Source organism: Centropristis striata, chromosome 3 (assembly GCF_030273125.1).
Source record: "Centropristis striata isolate RG_2023a ecotype Rhode Island chromosome 3, C.striata_1.0, whole genome shotgun sequence".
Lineage (NCBI taxonomy): Eukaryota > Metazoa > Chordata > Actinopteri > Perciformes > Serranidae > Centropristis > Centropristis striata.
In genome coordinates, this window is record NC_081519.1 from 2,311,889 (window position 1) to 2,335,093 (window position 23,205).

The 23,205-nt window shown below is 37.3% G+C and overlaps 1 protein-coding gene across 1 annotated transcript; it reads left to right on the top strand.

Annotated features, from left to right (window-relative positions):
* Positions 1-1,032: 1,032 nt before the first annotated feature.
* On the top strand, positions 1,033-20,594 carry ccndbp1 (cyclin D-type binding-protein 1). Its single transcript, XM_059330255.1, has 11 exons — positions 1,033-1,308; positions 3,472-3,531; positions 4,694-4,773; positions 5,818-5,899; positions 6,711-6,807; positions 7,767-7,840; positions 8,707-8,783; positions 9,718-9,968; positions 10,844-10,904; positions 13,975-14,021; positions 19,952-20,594. The coding sequence occupies exons 1-11, from the start codon at positions 1,221-1,223 to the stop codon at positions 20,058-20,060; spliced, it is 1,026 nt and encodes a 341-aa protein (XP_059186238.1). The 5' UTR covers positions 1,033-1,220; the 3' UTR covers positions 20,061-20,594.
* The last annotated feature ends 2,611 nt before the right edge of the window (positions 20,595-23,205 follow it).

Consider the following 23,205-nt stretch of genomic DNA (forward strand, 5'->3'; position numbering starts at 1 on the left):
TCTTGAAAAATAAAGCAGACTTTAAAAAAACAGCCTGTAAAATGTATTTGTTATTCCAAAATGTATTTATTTATTTTTAATGAAAATGAAAAAAATACTATTTTTTTTAGTACAAGATCTACATTTCCTTGAATTTTTATATTACCTGCACAGGCTACATACATGTACTCCACTACATTTCAGAGCAAAATATTACATTTTTACTGCACTAAATTGAATTTATATGATCACTTCCAGTACTTCGTAGATGCAAAATAAGGATGCAAATTATAATTTATGAATAAATTATGATGCAATGTTATGAATTAAGACAAAATTGTATTAATCACTGGGGAATATCTCAGGTTTTCCAGCAGTTTCATAGTTATTAAAATGAGCTCCACCTTGACCAGCTGTAACATGAAAGTGATGAACACATTAATGCACCAAGAATTAAAATCCAATAATATACAGTATATTATTATGAAAAGAACCATTATGCATGATAAGCACTTTTACTTTTGGTAAGTTCGTTTTGCTGGATACGATTTTGTACTTTTGTTGTACTTTCATTAAGTAAAAAACATTATTACTTCCAATTTCCTGAAAGTTTTTTATTGTTGTAATACTCATATTTCGCCACTAAAAGCGCTTTTAATTATTTTTTTTCTGACTGCAGTTCCGGTGCTCTCTTTATAATCGTCCCCGGATCAACATCCCGCCGTTCTGTAGTTCCACAACACACATGTATCTTACTGCCGTTAGCTAAATAATTATAATAATATAATTAAGTAAAAAAACATTATTACTTCCGATTTCCTGAAAGTTTTTTATTGTTGTAATCCTCAAATGTCGCCACCAGGTGTCACTAAAAGCGCTTTTAATTCGTTTTTTTCTGACTGCAGTTCCGGTGCTCTCTTTATAATCGTCCCCGGATCAACATCCCGCCGTTCTGTAGTTCCACAACACGCATGTATGCTACTTCCGTTAGCTAAATAATTATAATAATATAATAAAGTAAAAAAACATTATTACTTCCGATTTCCTGAAAGTTTTTTATTGTTTTAATACTCAAATGTCGCCACCAGGTGTCACTAAAAGCGCTTTTAATTCGTTTTTTTCTGACTGCAGTTCCGGTGCTCTCTTTATAATCGTCCCCGGATCAACATCCCGCCGTTCTGTAGTTCCACAACACGCATGTATCTTACCGCCGTTAGCTAAATAAAGGAAACTTTGGTGACATGAGTGCTGATAATTCTGTTGGAAATGTGTCTGTGCCTTTACGGAATCTGCTGAACTCCATCCAGTGTATCAGAGACCGAGTCAGAGGTAAATATGACACATTTAAGATGTGACGCAACCTTTAACTGCATGCTACCGTTAGCACGTGTCAAGCTAAATGTGCTAACCGTTGGTTTTCACTTCTGTAAGTTAAACTTCTTAAGTCTCTGAAGCAGTTTGACATAATAACGTTACGTAACGTGTTCGTCCCAATAAGCCGTTTTTATTTATTCTTTTTTTTTTTTTTTTTTTTTTACATTTCACTCTCAGTGACTTTGTATTTAATGACAATATACAAGTCCTGCAACACTATTTAATCAGCACAATAATGGCTATAAGTGGGAAAACTCAACAATGTTTTTTGTGCGAAAACACAGTTATAATGACTTAAATCATTAAAAAAGCAATTAATAAACTGGAAACAAAAAAAAATCATCCAGTCTATCAAGCTTTAATGAATGATATAATGAAACATTTGCAGTTAGATACAATAAAATTCACCCAGAGAGGTAAGATAAACACCTTTTACACAATATGGCAGCCATTTATGGATTATTATACTAAATATAATCCCATGAAAAATTAACAACTGTAAATTTTAGAACACTTGACACCCTCCAAGTTGTATTATTACTATTTAAATCTCTTTCTTTTATTTGTAAACCTTTATTATTGTTTTGATATTTGATTTGACTCCACCTAGGTTTTTTTTGTTTTTTATTATTGCTTTTATTTTTCTGCCATCATTCTGCTCTTTCGTGTTGATTTGAAGCATAAATTAACATGTATCTTATTTATTTTTGTATGTGAACAAAAGGGGGAAAAAAACAAGAAAGAGAAGTTGGGGGGAAAAAAAGCAGTTTTCTGGAAGATTATGTTTAAAAATAAATAGAATAAAATGGAATTTATATAAACAAGACTTTCCCAAGTGCCCACAAGTGTCATGAATATAGAGGACAAAATAGGGTCTATATGCAATATTCAATATATAAAAATATACAAATCTATAAGTCCTGCAGCTCTATGGGATCAGCACAATCATGGCTAGAATTGGGAATTGTTTGTATTGTAAATTGTTTTTAGCAGGATCTGGTTATTCAAAACAGTTTATTTTTGTCGATGAAGAATAAAGTGATCCCTTCAAAGTCTTTAAATGTTTAGTTTTGTCACTCCAGAACTCACATATTCAGTTTAATATGATATATAACAGAGAAACTCAGGAAATATCCATGTTTGAGAGACTGAAAACAGCATTTTCTGCCATTCCTGCATGAAAAGTTACCAAAAAATGTCCGAAGCAGTGACTCATCACAAGTTCTGAGATTCAGATGTGATGTTTTCAAAAGCCAGAAATATTCAGTTTAAAATTATTTATAACAAATGTGGAGCCGAACTGAAACAATTATGAGCTAACACTAACCCTAGCCCTTATTATTTCAGCTCTCGCCTTTTTTAGTTAATACAAATAATCCTTCTGAGTAGGGGTGTGCCATATCATATCGTTCACTATAATATCGGTATATTTTTTTTATGGTTAAAAAAATGCATATCATGATATTGGCAACATTCCTACTTCTTGATGTAGTGGCGTAAGGCTAACATTAGCTAACAATTAAAGTTGTTTTAATCACAAAAAGCTACTTACCCTCTGTCTCGAAAAACATGCAGCTTTCAAAATAAGAGCACGGTGTGTTAACAGAATCCACCGCAGAACTTACAAGAAGACTTTCAAAATAAGATGCCTTAAATAAAACATACAAGAACCTTTATTCTCCTTTACAAAATGTCATTAAAATATGCCCCCGAAACCCCTAAATGGTTATTTTTATTATTTTACTCATACTCAAGAGTCAAGAGTAAACGTTTTTGTATTTGGCAACTGTTGAGATTTGCACTTCACACTACATTTTAGATTTTTATTTATGTATACAGACTAAAAAAACACATTTTCTATATCTTTTTAAGTATTCCGTAATATCGTGAAGAATAATCGTTATCACAAAAATAGCCTGAAACATCTTGATATTCTTTTAGGGCCATATCGCCCAGCCCTACTTCTGAGACACTGTTGTTGTTGTTGTTGTTTTTTCATACATTTTAGGCTCAGAAGGGTTTGGTACAAGGTTTTCTTTCACTTTGGCATTTGAGTATGGTAATTTTTCCTGGAAGAGGACAGATTTTTCTTACCAAATGCTCATTTTTCCTCCACAGATGGAGAGTCCAATGAGTCAGATGGAGCGTTTGACCTCTCCAACTTCTGGGACACTCTGAGTTGAGTATCGTCCATCATAATCTTCCTCAGACGCCACAAATTATAACATTTCCCGTCTCGCTGCCCTGGATGTCTTGTTCTGCTACCAACTGTTGCATGTCATATGTCACAAGTAGTTTTGTAACCAACAGCATGCTTATTTTCTGTCTACTACTTATTTATTTAGATAAAATTCTGTTTCCAGCAACTGAAGATTATGTGACAAATGTTTCTTCATCAACATTCTTTTAAAAAACAGCCTCCCTTATATTAAATACCACTTCATCATCATTCTGTTTGTTTAGTTTGATCTTTTAAGTGATGTACCGTAAAAATTTGGTGTATAAGTCGCACTGGAATATAAGTCGCAGGCCGTTTTTCAGGGTCATTTTGTCTCTTTTTAGTCATTTTGTGTTTTTTGTTGTGTCTTTTTTGTCATTTTGTTTCTGTTGTTGTGTCTTTTTTGTCATTTTGTGTCTGTTGTTGTGTCTTTTTTATTTTTTTGTGTGTCTTTCTTGGTCATTTAGTCTCTTTTTAGTCATTTTGTGTCTTTTGTTGTGTCTTTTTTTGTCATTTTGTGTCTTTTGTGTCTTTTTTTGTCATTTTGTGTCTCTTATGGTCATTTTGTGTCTTTTTCGGTCATTTTGTGTCTGTTGTTGTGTCTTTTTTTGGTCATTTTGTCTCTTTTTTGGTTTAAAAACCAACCTCCCTTATATTAAATACCAATTCATCATCATTCTGTTTGTTTAGTTTGATCTTTTAATGTGATGTACCATAAAATTCGGTGTATAAATCACACTGGAATATAAGTCGCAGGCCGTTTTTCAGGGTCTCAAACTGGGAAAACAATGTTTTCTATTGCTATTTGTTAATATAAACATTATACACGTTATTTCAACACTGTTTCCATTTATTTTCACTTGAAACATTCAAAACATAACCTGTTAAGTAGGTTTACTTTTCAGATCGCGGTTTTCCAAACGCATTAACTTCTTAAGGAAATAGTACAACATCTAAGCCATGAGCTTAAATTAATGTTAAACATTTTTAAAAAAAAAGTATATTAAACTTTTTCCTTTTTTTTTAATAACAAGACTCTTCCTGTTCCGCAAACTTTTGAAATGGAAAAAAAAGTGCGACTTATACACCAAATTTTATGGTAATTGTGTCCTCCGTCCTCAGACCAGGCGGTGAAGACCGTGTCCCAGGAAGCCACCAAACTCAGCCTGGCCTTCTCCAAACCCCCGCTGCCATCACAGCAGGTCAGATCATTGTCTAATAATTATATGGGACCAGTTATGATCCACAACAAGACACCTTGTTTAAAGCTCTGCAAAAGTGTCATGCATCATACACAAGAAATAAAATAACAAAACTAGAATTAGTATTTTACTAGAAAATAAGATAAAACTTACAGCACACTCTTAACTCTTTCAATCATATTATCCACAAAGATAACGTTAAGTAGGAATATATATATATCAGGGTTGGTACGGGTGCTTGAAATCCCTGAAAATGCTTGAATTTAAATGTTGTATTTTCAAGCTTTAAAAAGTGCTTCAAGGATTTTGGATAAAGTGTTTGTAAATGCTTGAAATTCTTACTGTATTTCTCTTGTAATCTGACTATATCCATCTATAGCAGGGGTCTCAAACTCAAATTACCCGGGGGCCGCTGGAGGCAGTATCAAAATGACACAAAAGACACAATTACTAAAAAATGACAGAAAAAAAACTTAATTACTTTAAAAAGACACAAAAAGACCAAAAAAAGACACAAAATTACAAAAAAGACACAAAATTATTTTAAAAAGTAATTAAAGGGACCTTCCAACCCACAACACAGTAAAGTGCCATTCATATAAAACTCACATTAAACTTTCATATCAAGGTGGGGGCCACAAAATATCGTCACAAGGGCCACAATTGGCCTGCAGGCCGCGAGTTTGAGACCCCTGATCTATAGACTATAGATAATCACATGTTCAATGTAAAAATAATGAGTAGCCTATCTGAAATGAAGAGCGTTCCTCCTAAAAGTGTAACACCATCTCTGTTGCTATGGTTCAGTGAAATCTCCCCCTTTTAGTATGTAAGTACTCATCTAAAACATGTAAATACAACAGGTGTAAGATACTGGAAAAGCTTGAAAAATGCTTGAATTTAACCACTGCTAAAGTCTACGAACCCTGATATATATATGAGCTGTTAGAAAGCTAATAAAGAAGTCATTCTAATAGTTCTCAGGCTCTTGAATAGTCACACAAACTGTGTTTTCTGTCTCTCTTTGCTCCTCCCTCTCTGCAGGATGGAGAGAAGTTATCAGAGTCCATCATGAAGAGCGTCCTCACTCTGTCCACGGTCTATTACTGGCTGCCCAAGAGTCAAGGTACGTCAGTTAGCAAGAAAAAATGGGGCACATGCATGAATATTTTCTTTTAGTTATCTTATTGTTGTTCCTACTCAAAGGGGATTAAGAGGAAAACAAGAAAACTCAAAGTAGAATCCATGAAAGATTTACAAAAGCTAATCAAGTTTGCAATTTAACAAAAGGAAACACTCCAATAAACCCATATAATCGTTTATATAAACTCTGAAAAAAAGACAAAAAGAAAGGAAAGGGAAATGTCACCTAACGGCAGCAAAAAGAGAAAAACAAAACTAACAAGTTATCAGAGGCTCTTTAAGCCATTTAAGGCGGGAAAGAATTACAGCATTTCTAACATTTAAGGCGGGAAAGCGGATACGTCGTTTTGTAGTATTTGTAGTTTTTTCCACCTATTTTCCGTCTCTTGGCCAATGAAATGCACCAGAATGCATGTGGGAGTGTCGCAATGCATCATGGGACTTTTCCAGAACTTATAAATCATGGTGAAGACGACTATAGCGGAGGGAGCTCAGATATAACAGCTATAAGCTCTCAAATACTTTTTGAATTTCATTTCTATCTGCTACAGAGGCTGAAAAATCGATTATTTAGTAGGAAGAGTTGACACTTCTGTTGAATTTACAGGAAAACTTCAGGTTTTAGGGGCTTATTTTAAAATCACCAATCAGAGGTTTTACAGGCATTTTTACAGCCGTTTTAGGTCAAAATGGGTTAATGTCTCTCTGTGTGTCTCTGTGTGTGTCTCTCTTTGTGTTTCTGTGTCTCTGTGTGTGTGTGTGTGTGTGTGTGTGTGTGTGTGTGTGTGTCTCAGGTATCAGTCTGCGTCGGCAGGTCAGAGACGCCACGGTGGCGGTTCTGGAAGGCGTCACCCAGCTGGTGGAGGTCATCCTGAGCTCTCCGCTGCAGAGGTAAAGACACACAAACAGTTAATATAAGAGTTGAGGAATAATTGGTGGCGGCGCGAGAACTTATGTGATAAAAACTGTTATTGTCATAACACCTGAAATTTCAATACTTTAATTAATATTGTGACAAATTGAAATTGAAACTGGATTTTTTATTTAGTTAAGTGATTTCTTTCGAATAATCCAAAACTGAATGACATTAGTTCAGTTTCTGTCCCGTCTTTTATATGTTACACTATTAAAATATTTCTTTTTTTCTATGTATTATGTATGTTTCTTGTCTTCTTGTATAGTGAGACGTATGCTGTTATTCTTGTTTCACACGATCTAAAAAATGAATAATACTGATTGGAAACAACATAAATAATAACAAACAAAATAAAAGAAATATGGAATAAAAAATATATATTGTATTTATTTAATAAAAAAAAAAGCTCATGCAACACATACAGTCCAAAAAAGTTCAGACATAACTAAAACATGTTCAAACGGATTAACTGTCTTTTTTTTTTATCTTTTTAAGAAATGGGTTAACAACTTAACTCTATGGAGTCTTGGGCTATTTTGTCCATTTTTGAATTCTTTTCATGTCTTTGTAAGTCATTTTGTGTCTTTTTGTGTCTTTTTTAAGTCATTTTGTGTCTTTTGGTGTCTTTTTTTGGTCATTTTGTGTCTTTTTTTAGTCCTTTAGTTCAACATAAAATGTGATTTTGAATCTTTTTTTTTACTTTCAAAACACTATCATGCTCAATCAAGAATTTTAAATGTTGCAAATGTGCATTAATTTCAGAGTACACTGAGACATTAAACTGCATCATTTTCAATTAAATTCTGGAAAAGTTGGTGTGTTCTAAAACTTTTGACCAGTAGTGTATATATATTGTATACTCAATTTGCTGCGTTCTGCTTTTATTTACATTTTACCCCTTTTTTTCTTCTAATCTGACTTTGACCTCCTCCAGTCTGTCACAGGAACAGCTGACATCAACAGGAAGTGTTTGGTCAGCCTGCGACCACTTCGCCCAGTTACCACGAGGTCAGTGGGGGAAAAAAAACAGGATTTTTAAAAATATAAAGCATGTAAAGATTCAGATTTAAGGAGTGGATTGCTTCCTGGAGTCAAACACAATAATAGCTGCAAACCCTGCAACAATATTGTATTTTTAAAGTTACAGTAACAGAACAGAAGCCTGCAGGTGGTGATGTTGCACTGAAACTCTTTCTGCACGTTTCTGTTTGTTTGCATGATCTTTATTTTATTGGAAACATCAGTCAGATTATCCACATTTAATAAGGTGTGTGTGTGTGTGTGTGTGTCTGTGCATAGAAAAGTTTGTTTAGTCTGCTAATTATTTAATTAATAAATACTTTTTTGGTCATTTTGTGTCTTTTTTTTTTGAATAATTTTGTGTCTTTTTTGGTAATTCTGTGTATTTTTTGTCATTTTTTTGTCTTTTTAAAGTAATTTTGTTTTTTTTTCAGTCATTTTGTGTGTTTTTTAAATTTTGTGTCATTTTGTCTTTTTGGTAATTTTGTGTCTTTTTTTTAGTAATTTTGTGTCTTTTTTGGTCATTTTGTTTCTTTTTAAAGTAATTTAGTTTTTTTTCAGTCATTTTGTGTCTTTTTTAAATATTTTTTTGTCTTTTTTGGTAATTATGTGTATTTTTTTCGTCATTTTGTTTCTTTTTAAAGTAATTTATTTGACACCAGTCATGTTATCCACATTTAGTTAGGTGTGTGTGTGTGTGTGCATAGAAAAGTTTGCTTAGTCTGCTAACCCAAAGGAGAAGGAGAAAGTGTGTTTGTACTATATTTTGATCTTACTGTAGTTTTTTAATGTTTTGGTGGTTTGTAAGATTTTAATTACAGATGTATTGATGGAATAACGTTTGTGTTTATCAGATAATAAAGCAGCCGTGCTGGTGATTCTGTCCGATCAGGTTGGAGTTGTGAAAGACGCCATAGAGGAAATTGAACAGGTACACACACATACACACACACACACACACACACACACACACACACACAGAACTATCAACACTAATAAGTAAATTAATTAAAATGTGCAATAAAACAGACATGTGCAATACATTTGATATGTGCAAAACATACAATCTACCTCATCTATAAATTAAATAAATTATAGCATTTTCAGTAGCCATTTATTTAATTTTTATACTTATTTATTACATCACATGTCCTTGTTCTTGTTTTTGTCCTTATTTAGCTCGATATTTAAAAAAAAATGTTTTTACTCATGTTGTTTTGTGTTATGATTGTCATAACTATGCACTTTATGCAGTGGCACTTTCAATTTCGTTGTATAGTCACAGTGTTCACAGTGTCTCTGAAGAGCAGAATTTAATGTTTTTAACAGGATCTGGTTATTCAAAACAGTTTATTTTTGGCAACGAAGAATAAAGTGATCCCTTCAAAGTCTTTAAAGGTTCAGTTTTGTCACTCTAGAACTCACATATTCAGTTTAATATGATATATAACAGAGGAATTCAGGAAAATATCAATATTTGAGTGACTGAAAACAGCATTTTCTGCCATTTCTGCAATTTGTGTCTTTTTTTAAATAATTTTGTGTCTTTTTTGGTAATTCTGTGTATTTTTTTGTCATTTTGTTTCTTTTTAAAGTAATAGAGTTTTTTTCTGTCTAAATTAAAGTGATCCCTTCAAAGTCTTTAAATGTTTAGTTTTGTCACTCTAGAACTCACATATTCAGTTTAATATGATATATAACAGAGGAATTCAGGAAAATATCAATATTTGAGTGACTGAAAACAGCATTTTCTGCCATTTCTGCATAAAAAAATGACCCTAAAGATGTCAGAAGCGGTGGCTTGTTGTTCGTTGTTGCTCTTCCATGTCTGTCTGACATCCATTTATTGCATCGTCCCGTCCCAGGCGCTGTCCGACGGCCAGGACCCGTTCAGCGACGTCCTCAACGACGAGCAGGAGCCTCGAGGGAACCAGGACACCTACTGGTCGGAGAAGGACCGCAGCGTGATCGCTCCCTGCCAGGGCCTGATGAAGGCGGCGGCGGCGTCTCTCAGGAAGCTGACGGCGGCCGTCAGGTCCAACGGTGACGTCACCACGGCTCAGCGCCTCGCTCAGCTGGACGACCTCGCCGACATCTGCAAGGAAATCAGTCCTGGGTAGGAACACACACACACACACACATCAGGCATTAAATGATCTGTTGAACATGAATGCTGCTGCTCAGTGTCTTAGAGCAGGGGTCTCAAACTTGCGGCCCGCGGGCCAATTGTGGCCCTCGTGATGATATTTTGTGGCCCCCACCTTGATATGAAAGTTTAATGTGAGTTTTATATGAATGGCACTTTACCGTGTTGTGTGGAAGGTCCCTTTAATTACTTTTTTTGGTAATTTTGTGTCTTTTTTTTTTATAATTTTGTGTCTTTTTTGGTAATTCTGTGTATTTTTTTGTCATTTTGTGTCTTTTTTTTTAAAGAATTTTGTGTCTTTTTGGTAATTCTGGTTTTTTTTGTCATTTTGTTTCTTTTTAAAGTAATTTAGTTTTTTTCTGTCATTTTGTGTCTTTTTTTAAATAATTGTGTCTTTTTTAAATCTTTTTTTGTCTTTTTTTTGGTAATTCTGTGTATTTTTTTGTCATTTTGTTTCTTTTTAAAGTAATTTAGTTTTTTTCTGTCATTTTGTGTCTTTTTTAAAATAATTTTGTGTCTTTTTTGGTCATTTTGTGTCTTTTTTTAGTAATTTTGTGTCTTCTTTTGGTCATTTTGTGTCTTTTTTTAGTAGTTTTGTGTCTTTTTTTGGTCATTTTGATACTGCCTCCAGCGCCCCCAGGTAATTTGAGTTTGAGACCCCTGTCTTAGAATGATTGATAGTGTTTATCAGCTTCATTACTTACTATAAGATGTCCACTCATCATTGTGAGTTATACTCCCAGGGCTAGCCGCTAGTCATTGGTATACTTTAATTTCAGGGTTCGTACACTTTAGCAATAACTTAAAGATAAGTAAACTGACACCTGTCTTTTGCTTTTCCTCAGTGTTGATGATCTGGCTCTCTGCCTCTACCCGCCCATGGATTATAGTGGAGTCGAGGACAATGTAACACACAAACACACACACACACAGACACACACACACAGATACATACACAATCACTTCCAATGGAACTGAGCAGCCGTTAATAAAGCAAGTCACTACACATATCCTTTAAATTTTGGCAGTAGATTTGAAATGCTTTACCCATTCTCAGTGGTTTGATCTTGTGGTTCCTATTTTCCAGTGGATATGCAAAAAAAACCTTAAATGTCATGCTGTTCTCAGGCCTTGATGGATTGGCATGAGTTCAGCTCCTGCCTATAAATTATCCTGCACAGATAATGTGCCAATGCAAAAAAAACCCCTAATCCACTACGTTTACAAAATGTTTCTTCTTCTCACGCTTCTCACTTTTTTTTAAGTTTTAAGTCATTTATCCAACTGAGCATGCTTGGGGTTTTTGCAGCGTTTGTCGGAGGAAAAAGCAACGTGATCATGACCCAATGGGCTTTTTCAAAGTTGTGATTTTTTTTTTTTTCGTAGACATTTTATTTAAAACACTTGAGTCAGCTGTTGGTCATAGTTTACGAAAGTCTACAGTCCAGCATAACCTCTTAATTTAGCCAACTTCAAGTCTAGTTTTGAGTTTCCCTAGCTAAGATATCTTTCGATTTGAATCTCCTGAGATATTTCTTCGGTGTCCTGCCTCATTTGCATTTGGGTCTTCACTACATCGTGACAAAAACATATAAATAAATGCTCATTATGACATATTAGAAGGCTAATTTAGACTCAGTTTTAGGCTGTTTTATCTTTCTTGTAAGGCTCAAAATAAGACAACAACAATGGCTCTTTTGTTAAAGGTTGCCGACCCCTGGACTAAACAATAAACTAACAAGAAAAGTGTCCGATTGAGAATGTCCTGCTTAGCAAATGGATCCGAACTCAGCTCAGAAAACAAATATTTTGAAAGTTGTTTGCTTGCCATCCTGCAGACAGAGCTAAAAAATGAGACTTTTATGCATCTGCATCACATTGAAGTTATCTCAGCATTCTTTTGATCCATGTATTGCAATTAAATCACAACAAAATCTACTTTGGGTGCATCAGAATCACAATCAGAAGCCTTTATTGTCATTGCACAGAGTAGTACAATGAAATTAGCCATCAATTCGTCCAAATGTATAAAAAACACACAAACAACATGACAGAGGTGAACAGGACAGGAAGACAGAGGTGAAGAGAAAGAAATACAGCTCAGAAAACAAATATTTTGAAAGTTGTTTGCTTGCCATCCTGCAGACAGAGCTAAAAAATGAGACTTTTATGCATCTGCATCACGTTGAAGTTATCTCAGCATACTTTTGATCCATGTATTGCAATTAAATCACAACAAAATCTACTTTGGGTGCATCAGAATCACAATCAGAAGCCTTAATTGTCATTGCACAACACAATTAGCCATCAACCCGTCCAAAACGTATAAAAAAAACACAAACAACATGACAGGACAGGAAGACAGGTGAAGAGAAAGAAATACAGCACAGAAAACAAATATTCTGAAAGTTGTTTGCTTGCCATCCTGCAGACAGACTAAGACCTGATGTCCCAGATAGATTTTTCATGCATGAAGTCATTCAGGATTGTTAAAGTATCTGGGACGATCTGATTACCGTCACGGTTGATGATGGAAAGTATTGTTTACACTGGTGCAACAAATGTACAATACAAATGTGATATTTGATACGCTCATCGTGCGCTGCAGAGGCCAAAACGTGTCTTGCAACAGTGGAGGTCAGGACACATGCAGCCAGCAGACGATCCCCATTCAGCCTGGAAATTATGCAGATTTATTGATGATGAAAATAACCTTAAAGGAACACTCCACCGTTTTTTCATATTAAAACATGTTATTCGGTCAAGTAAGACGAGTTGATACAGACCTCTTGCGTCTCAATGCGTGCACTCAATCGCCCTGGCGCGCGGAGCTACTTGGCTAGCACTTAGCTTAGCCCAGTTCATTCATTAGGACCCAAACAGTAATATCATCACTTCCGCTCCCTCTCACTTCCGTCAGGAGTGATGATATTACTGCGCCGAGTCGAAGCGTCCCAAGTGCTATTCCGCCATACATTATAGTTATCCTTTTTATCCGCTTAGAAAAGCGCCACGTTTTATTTTGTGTCGCCATACTTGGTCGTTTAACTACTCGTGTAGCTGTATTTAAATAGGGAAAACGTGGAGGAGTTTGGTCGCTTCTAACTGTCCATCTGTTTGGATCCTAATGAATGAACTGGGCTAAGCTAAGTGCTAGCCAAGTGGCGCCGCGCGCCAGGGCGATTGAGTGCACGCATTGAGACGCAAGAGGTCTGTATCAACTCGTCTTACTTACCCGAATAACATGTTTTAATATGAAAAAACGGTGGAGTGTTCCTTTAAGTCATGCCCATCATCTTTTATTTTTTATTGCATTTTTGAAGTTCTTAGCAGTGATTATTTCCCCCCTGAACTAAACAAAACCTGAAGCTGAAGGCGTGCATCAAAGCTGTCTTTTAAATGATTATTTGACACAGTTGATATCTGACTCTTCTGCATATCAAGACATGCAGATAGTTTTGGTTTATCTGATGTGAATATGACCTCATTAAATAGCATTAGCAGCGTAGGATTAGGCTAAGGGTTAAAAACAATGTCCACATTGTCCACTCCAATCCACAGAACACACTAAAAGGTTTTTATTAGGATTTCATCAGCTTAAGACCAGCAGCAGCTATTTGTTTCCTCATCAAAGTGACACAGAAACCAAACTGGTTTAGTGTCTGTTAAAAGCTTAAGTCTCACTGGAACAGAACCAGACTTGTGTGGCTGTCACCAAATGTCAAGTTGTGGATGGTTGAATTGTTTTGGCAGAGATACAATCAGGTGTTTGTGCCAACTGTTCCTGATAAATGGAGTTATACGCCCCAGCATGTCTGCTTCAACACAAATGTAAGAAATGCAAATTCTGCAGGGAGTATTTTTAGAGAAGCCTGTGGTAGTCATTAACATTTCTATAAAGAACATATAAATCTAAAGAAACCTATAATTAAATAGTAAGTTAAACATATAAATTATTGTTTTTGTCTCTTTACAGGTGTCAAAATTGGCAGCTCTGTTAAAGAAAGTTCTGGGGATTATCAGGTAAGATGCTATGATTCTGTTTTGTTTTTTTAATTGAGACACATTTTGAGTTTCATACAACTTGCTACGACCCAGCTCATCAAGGGAACACAACATCATCCTGGTTGTTTTTTGGTTTATGTAGGTATTTATGTACAAGGAGATCATTTATTGAATAGAAACAGAGTTATGTGAGGCAGACTACAGGCTGTTCAAGACAAATAACTGCAAATAACTTCTCAGAAAAGAGACTGGAAAAGAGTAGACGCTGCTGCACACAGATAGTGGAGCGGCTAAGTGCTCATTTTTGGCAGAATCGTTCAGTTTATGATACAAGCGTGAAAATTGGCATGAACACACTCCATGGGTCACTTAACAAGAAAATTGTCCGAGACATTTGAAATTTTAAGATGGCGGCCATTTTTCAAGATGGCCGACACCTAAGTGGAGCAGTTAAGTGATATAATGGTTTATTTGGTGATACTAGCATACAAATTGGCATGAGCAGTCTCTGTTGGTCACTTGACATTAACCCACCCACAGTTACTTGAAATTCCAAGAAGGCGGCCATTTTTCAAGATGGCCGACAGCTAAGTGGAGCAGTTAAGTGATATAATGGTTTATTTGGTGATACTGGCATACAAATTGGCATAAGCACTCTCTGTTGGTCACTTGACAGTAACCCACCCACAGTTACTTGAAATTCCAAGATGGAGGCCATTTTTCAAGATGGCCGACACCTTAGTGGAGCAGTTAAGTGATATAATGGTTTATTTGGTGATACAAGCATAAAAATTGGCATGAACAGTCTCCATGGGTCACTTAACAATAAGCCACCCATAGTTACTTAGGTTGACAAAAAAAAACACTCCCAGCCACTTGAAATTTCTATTTTCAAGATGGCCGCCACCTTGATCCTCAAAAGATCAATTTTCTCATAGAAATGTATTGGGTTTTAGATTATTCTAAAGAACAAGTTTTAACACATCATAATACAGTTGTGTTGATTTGTTGATCACAGACAGATTAGACAAGAGTGAGTATCTGCACTACCAGGGCACACTGGGATATATGACTGCTGTTAAACTCAGAGTGGGGTTCAGTGTCAGCCAATTGTAAAGTTGGTCAAAGAACAGACGACAACTCTCTGAGTAGTTTTAGTTAACCGGGTGGTGTACAGATCGTACAGGGTAAAAATGGCATTGGATGAAAGATCGGACTAAGTGTAGGGTTAAGGCATGAACTTAGTTGTAGCCCACACATCAAAGTGTAGCAATGTAACATGGCCTATGTTAACACGCAACTGTACTTGCAAGTGCTACAGTTAAAACCGCTTTAAGTTCCCGCCCCATTGTATAGACAATTGGAGGAACAGTAAATGCCACATTAAAGTGGTGTACATCATCTGAAAACTGTAAACCTGAAGATTAATTTGAGATGCAGCCTAGCACTGTGAATCTAATAAACCTATTAAGGTTTATCCAGGCTAAGAACATTACATTTTTTCTTTCTGAAGTTGAAGTCTGAGGTCCATGCTCAACTATGTTCCACAAGTTGATGCCATTTGTTACATACATTTGTTGCTGAATTAGGCATTTCTCTAATATCAAGAATGTATAAAAATGATCAAACCCCTCCAGAATATTACATCAATATACCCAGACTTTTGTAACAACATAAAATCCATGCTGTGATTTGTCTTCAAAAACCTTAGTCATTTTGGAGATTTAGTAATTTCAATGATTGGATAGCAAGCACTTCTGTTCTTAGTAGTGCTTAGAAACCATCAGCCCCATGGCAACCAGGGTCTGAATTTGTGATGGCCCAATAACTAGTTTTGTTCCAAATATACAGTTACAAGAAAAGTTAATTCGGCATTAATTTGTCATAAAATGTGATCTGATTTGCATTTAAGTCCTGATTATGGACACAACGTACTTATCCTCATACCATGCAAACAATTATAATATTCCATGTTTTATTGAATATATATATATGAGACACTCTTAATGCTAGTAGAAAAAGTGAACATTTTGCTAATGACTCCATTAAGAGCTGATTGGAGTCAAGAGTTAGCAAACTTGAAGTCCTAATAATAAAATGAGATTTGAGTGAGGTGTAGAGATACTTTGACATATAAAAAACACTCAAACATTTGAGTTTGCTATTCACAAGAAGCATCTGCCCGTGTGAACCATGCCTCGCAAAAAAGAGATCTCTCCGAAGACCTGCGATCAAGAATTGTTTATTGCATCAGACTGTAACGGGTTACAAAGTAACCTCAAGACTTTAGGTATTCACCAGTCCACAGTTGGACAAATGGTCCACAAATAGAGACGATTTAGTACTGTGGCTACTCTTCCTAGAAGTGGGCGCCACCCAAGTTCACTCCAAAGGCACAACGCAGAAAGCTCAGTGAGGTAAAAAAGAATTCCAGTGTAACAAGTAAAGACTGGAAGGAGTCATTGGAACTGATTAACATTTCTAGTCATGAGTCTGCCACACAAGTAAAATTGAAAAGGTGTAGTGTCCTTGGCAGGACACTACGGAGGAAGAAACATAACTGCATGCCTGAAGTTTGCCAAAGAGCATTTTTCATGAAGAACATGCAACACTATGTATGGTTTAAAAAGGAGTCTACCACACCTAGGTGTGGCATCCATGGCAGGACACCAAGGAGAAAGTCGCTGATTTCCAAAGAAACATCACTGCATGCCTGAAGTTTGCCAAAGAGCAACCTGGCACCTGTCGTGGCAATTCTGGTCAATTGCACTAAGTTAGTGGGTGAGCTGGCCAAGAACAAAGCACTCAATACTCTGTTCAGCACAATTTATTAGTACATTCATGTTCCATACACCGCAAAATCCCAAATGACTCTTTCACAATACAACAAAGTCCCGTACACCGCTCGACTTATGTCTGTTGCAATTCCCAGCATTGATTCTTTAGTAAGACTCAATGCAGCCCTATCTTCCTGCCCTAAACATCACATCAGGACAGACCCCACTGGTCAACACGTTCCCCTCAGTCATGGTGTTAGAATTGTTAAGTTCACAAAGTCAGTTCCCACAATGCCTTGTGTCTTGAATACCAAGTAGGTCGCCGCCTACTTCCCACCATGTGGGAACTGTCCCACCATGCAGGAAACAAATTTCCTTCACACACCCCATGACACTTCTGGGAAAATGTTTCATCAGTCCACAAAACAAAGGCGTCCGTCCACCCCCACAACTGTGTTTCCCCACCCCTTAGTATTTATTTGGCATGTTTAATGGCAGTTAGTTAGTTAGGAATTTCAAGTAACTGTGGGTGGGTTATTGTCAAGTGACCAACAGAGCCTGCTGATGCCAATTTGTATGCTTGTATCACCAAATAAACCATTATATCACTTAACTGCTTCACTAAGGTGTCGACCATCTTGAAAAATGGCCGCCATCTTAAAATTTCAAATGTCTAGGACTATTTTCTTGTTAAGTGACCCATGGAGAGTGTTCATGCCAATTTTCACGCTTGTATCATAAACTGAACGATTATATCACTTAGCCACTCCACTAAGAGGAGAGAGAAAATTTGAAATGTCCTGCATATTATACCTTTAAATCAAAGTGTGTTTAGAAGGCTATCAGAATTATTAATAATTATCATAAATAATCATGAATTATATAATAAATGATACCTCGAAATGGGCCACCACTCTGGAAAACAGAATAAAGATAGCCAATTCACCTAAATCTGTCTATCAATTTGGATTAATAATTAGGGGAAAGGAGAGCAGCAGTTATTGGGCGGCTGTGTGGTAGAGTGGTTGCCCATTGATCGGAGGGTTGGTGGTTCGATCCCCGACCATGGCAGCCTAGATGTAGAAGTATCCTTGAGCAAGATACTGAACCGCAAATGTCTCCTGATGCTGCGTTCATCAGTGTGTGAATGAATTCCCAATGGTGGCAGGTGGCACCGTTTAGAGTAGAGGTGTCAAACTCTGGCCCGTGGGCCAAATTTGGCCCGCAGTATAATTATATTTGGCCCGCGAGGAAATACCAAATGATAACCAGAGCTGGCCCGCCGGTATTATACAGCGCAAATAATACTACAAATCCCATAATGCTCTGCTGGTGTTTTGGCTTGAACACAGTAGATCAGTGTGGAGCAAACTGAGCAACAATTAAAGTTGTCTTTATGCACTTTTTCTTGCTAGTCCAAGGCTTGAATGGTTGCACATTCATTGAAGGATATTATAATTAGTCATTTGGTTTATTATTGTTATTTTATTCTCACATTTATTTTTAGCCTGTGGAAAAAGATTACTGTTAAATTTAAATTTAAAGAAGGCCGCATATAAAATAAAGGGACATACGATTTTTATTTAAATTTTATTGAAGAAATTAATGCCATTGATGTGTTTGTTTGTTTTATTTGATATTCGATTTTGCATGTTTGCAATATTAAGTTACATCAAGCTTTGCTTGTTCCATTTCGTTTGAACTTGTTTAGGTCCTTTTTTTCAATAAATATCAATGTTGGCCCGCGACTTTGTCCAAGTTTTACATTTTGGCCCACTGTGTATTTGAGTTTGACACCCCTGATTTAGAGTAACCTCTGCCACCAGTATGAATGTGTGTGTGAACAGGTGAATGAGCGCTGTCTGTAGTGTAAAGAGCTTTGAGTGGTCGCAAAGCGACTAGAAAAGCGATATATAAGTGCAGGTCCATTTACCATTTACCAGCAATCCTTTGGTGAAGAAGGCAGGGAACAGCTGGAATAATTGGTTCCTTGTTGGGTACAGTTTGTTTCCCAGAGTATTTGCTCTGTTGGCTCCAAGATCCTGATGCATTAGGTGTGGCTGTATCTGAATAGACCACAAACTAGAGTTCAGAGAACAGGGAAGAGCCTCCAGGCCTGTCCTCAGGGGGAACACAGGCTGGTAGATAAGCTGCTACAGTTTCCATTAAAGTCAGTTCAGCATGCACAAATGAACAGAATTCATCTGTGGCTTGCATGTGATCCCAACAATTTTTCATTAGTTTTAGTTTTAATTTTGTTGTGAATTTTTGTTTTCAAATTCATTTAGTTTTAGTTAGTTTTTAGAGTGAGTTTTCTAGTTTTAGTTGAGTTTTTATTTTTGAAAATGCTTAGTTTTAGTTTAGTTTTTATTAGTTTTAGTGTTAGTTTTACTTTTTTTGTAATGGGTTTTGTAATGGGTAATTTGTATGTGCGTTCATTTCCTTTTGTTTATCCACCTCAGCCTCAATAAGGTTATTAACTCTTACAGTTCTGGGTGTTTTGTATTTTGGTTCTAGTGTAAACATCCCAGTCTCAGTAAACATATTCACCATGTGTTGCATGTTTAAATAGAAACACTGAATTATGAATGGAAAAAGTTGACAAAAAAAACGAAAACTAAGGACATTTCCACTATAATTTTAGTTAGTTTTGTAACCACAAAATACAGTTTCAGTTAGTTATTGTTTTTTTAAAACTCTAGTTTTTATTTTTATTTCAGTTAACGAAAATGTATTTTCAATTCTAGTTTTCTTTATTTCGTTAGTTTTCGTTAACTATAATAACCTTGGATCCCAACAGTGGTGTTGAATTGGGTACGACATTTCTGGTATTGTGACATCCCTAATACAAACACTGCTGTGTAATCAGCCTGGAATCAGTTGTGGCCTTTTAAAAATACAAATTTCCTCATAAAGGTGTGTGTGAGAGGAGGTCTGTGAAACATGTGGGTAGTGCATCTTTAAATCAGACAAGTCCGATCAGTTCATCTTATTAGATCCACGTCAGCTTTCTAACTTCCAGTTTCATCATGACAGCCACGCAGCCTCTCTGTTAGTTCATTCCCATGAATGATGATCACCAGCTTTAATCATTACAATACAAATATCAGACTTTTCTTCAATGTCTTTGTTTATTTTTGTCACAACCTCTACTCCCTCTCACCCGTACAGGTCGAGCCACGTGTGCGGTGAATCCCAGCTGACCTGGGTTCAGTTCTTAGACGGCGCCGTCGATCACAACCTGCAGAAAGCCAAAGACCTCATCCAGCAGGACAGCTAGTGTGTGTGTGTGTGTGTGTGTGTGTCTGCAGAGTGATTTTAAGTGCCAATGTATGAAGCGAATGGCTAGTGTGTGTGTGTGTGTGTGTGTGTGTGTTCTTGTACTTCATACATAGTGAGGACCAGAACACGTTTTTAACCAACAGAGTGAGGACATTTTTGCAAGTGAGGACATTTCGACCGGTCCTCACTTCTTTAAAGACTTTTTTGAGATTTCAGACTTTGTTTTAAGGGTTAAAGGTTACATGATAATGATAATTAACTGAAACTGTATTTTGTGGTTACAAAACTAACTAAAATTATAGTGAAAATGTCCTTCGTTTTCTTCTTTGTCAACTTTTTTCATACATAATGAAGATGGATCAGACAAAGGAAATAAAGGAAACATTTACTGTGACCTCTTTTAATCTCCCACCCAACAAATACCCCATTACAAAAAACTACAACTAATAAAAACTAAACTAAAACTAAGCATTTTCCAAAAAAACTAAAAATAAAACGAGCAAACTCACTCTAAAAACTCATTAAAAATAACTGAGATTAAAAACAAAAAAATCACAACGAAAGTAAAAATAAAATTAATGAAAAATCCAAAACTATTATAACCTTGATAGGGAATTCACTGTTCCAATGAGGGTCCTCACAAAGATAGAAGTACAAGAATGTGTGGGTGTGTGTCCAGGATATGAGGATTTTTAAGATTATGAGTCTGTTTAAATGCAAATAGATATACAGAAGAATTAAAGGGATGGGCCTGTGTCCTGACATAAACTCAGTGTGTCAGTAGTCTTATCACTGTTAATCTTCAGTTGCTGCTTGATATGTAAAACCTGAAACTGTAACCCAACCTGTTCTAGAAACAGGTGTCCAGCCAAGCATTTAGCTTACTTTACATCTAGCGTATACTGCCACTAAGCAAGCTTATACTTTTTCTCTGGTTTTAGTATTTTTAGGCTCCAAACAGATGACAATGGTACAGAGATGTGGCCCAAAATATGCCGTGAAAATCCCAATATAGCAGCGCCTTTTATATTGGAGCAGGAAATCATGTACATTGTGGCCTCCTTCATAGAGCTGTTTCATGCCGAGATATTTACGGCTCTGTAACGTCTCGCCTCCACTATGAACGCGCCCGAAGCGGGATGCCGGGATCAAATGATCCCACCAATTTTTCTGCCTCCAGAGGTCACAGAGAAGGAACATTGGTGGGACTGTTGAAAGCAGGACCACTATAAACGGGACGTCTAACACACACCTCCCACTTGGTCCGACAGTCATCCAGTCACTGTTCACTGCAGCCGCCATCGCTAACTGGGTACAGCGTCCGCTGCTTATTGTGAACAAACCGGCATGCTAACTGGGTACAGCGTCCGCTGCTTATTGTGAACAAACCGGCATGCTAACTGCACATGTGGTGTCCTCTGCTGATCATAAACAAACCGGCATCGCTAACTGTGCACAGCGTCCGCTGCTTATTGTGAACAAACCGGCATGCTAACTGTACATGTGGTGTCCTATGCTAATCGTAAACAAACCGGCATCGCTAACTGTGCACAGCGTCCGCTGCATATTGTGAACAAACCGGCATGCTAACTGCACATGTGGTGTCCTATGCTGGTCGTAAACAAACCGGCATGCTAACTGCACATGTGGTGTCCTCTGCTGATCATAAACAAACCGGCATCGCTAACTGTGCACAGCGTCCGCTGCTTATTGTGAACAAACCGGCATGCTAACTGCACACGTGGTGTCCTCTGCTGATTGTAAACAAAGCGGCATGCTAACTGCACATGTGGTGTCCTATGCTGGTCGTAAACAAACCGGCATGCTAACTGCACATGTGGTGTCCTCTGCTGATCATAAACAAACCGGCATCGCTAACTGTGCACAGCGTCCGCTGCTTATTGTGAACAAACCGGCATGCTAACTGCACACGTGGTGTCCTCTGCTGATTGTAAACAAAGCGGCATGCTAACTGCACATGTGGTGTCCTATGCTGGTCGTAAACAAACCGGCATGCTAACTGCACATGTGGTGTCCTCTGCTGATCATAAACAAACCGGCATCGCTAACTGTGCACAGCGTCCGCTGCTTATTGTGAACAAACCGGCATGCTAACTGCACATGTGGTGTCCTCTGCTGATCGTAAACAAACCAGCATCGCTAACTGTGCACAGCGTCCGCTGCTTATTGTGAACAAACCGGCATGCTAACTGCACATGTGGTGTCCTCTGCTGATCGTAAACAAACCAACATCGCTAACTGTGCACAGCCTCCGCTGCTTATTGTGAACAAACCGGCATGCTAATTGCACATGTGGTGTCCTCTGCTGATCGTAAACAAACCGGCATCGCTAACTGTGCACAGCGTCCGCTGCTTATTGTGAACAAACCGGCATCGCAAACTGTGCACAGCCTCCGCTGCTTATTATGAACAAACCGGCATCGCTAACTGCACATGTGGTGTCCTCTGCTGATCGTAAACAAACCGGCATCGCTAACTGTGCACAGCGTCCGCTGCTTATTGTGAACAAACCGGCATGCTAACTGCACATGTGGTGTCCTCTGCTGATCGTAAACAAACCGGCATTGCAAACTGTACACAGTGTCTGCTGCTTATTGTGAACAAACCAGCATGCTAACTGCACATGTGGTGTCCTCTGCTGGTCGTAAACAAACCGGCATCGCTAACTGTGCACAGTGTTCACCGCTTAATGTTAACAAACAGGCATGCTAACTGTACACGTGGTGTCCTCTACTGATCGTAAACAAACCGGCATTGCTAACTGTGCACAGTGTCCAGTGCTAGTTGTAAACAAACGGAGGCCGCTAAGTGAACACATGCTGCTGCAGCACATACACACTGTACTGCTACAGAGCTAACTGTTAGCCTGTTAGCACTGTGCTACTGTGCAGCACTGCTGCTGCTCTGTCCCACGTCACTATCGTCTCCTCCCACCTCATTCCGTGACGCATGACTGCACTATGAAAGGGCAGAATATCACGCCTTCGTGGGATCACTATGAATGCCCTATGGCAAAAAGCCAGCACAGAACTTTCCTGCAATTTTGCAAGACGGCATGACGAAAGGGGCTTTTGTCTTGCAACTGTGAGTTAAACTCTGATTTCCTTGGATTGATTAAATTT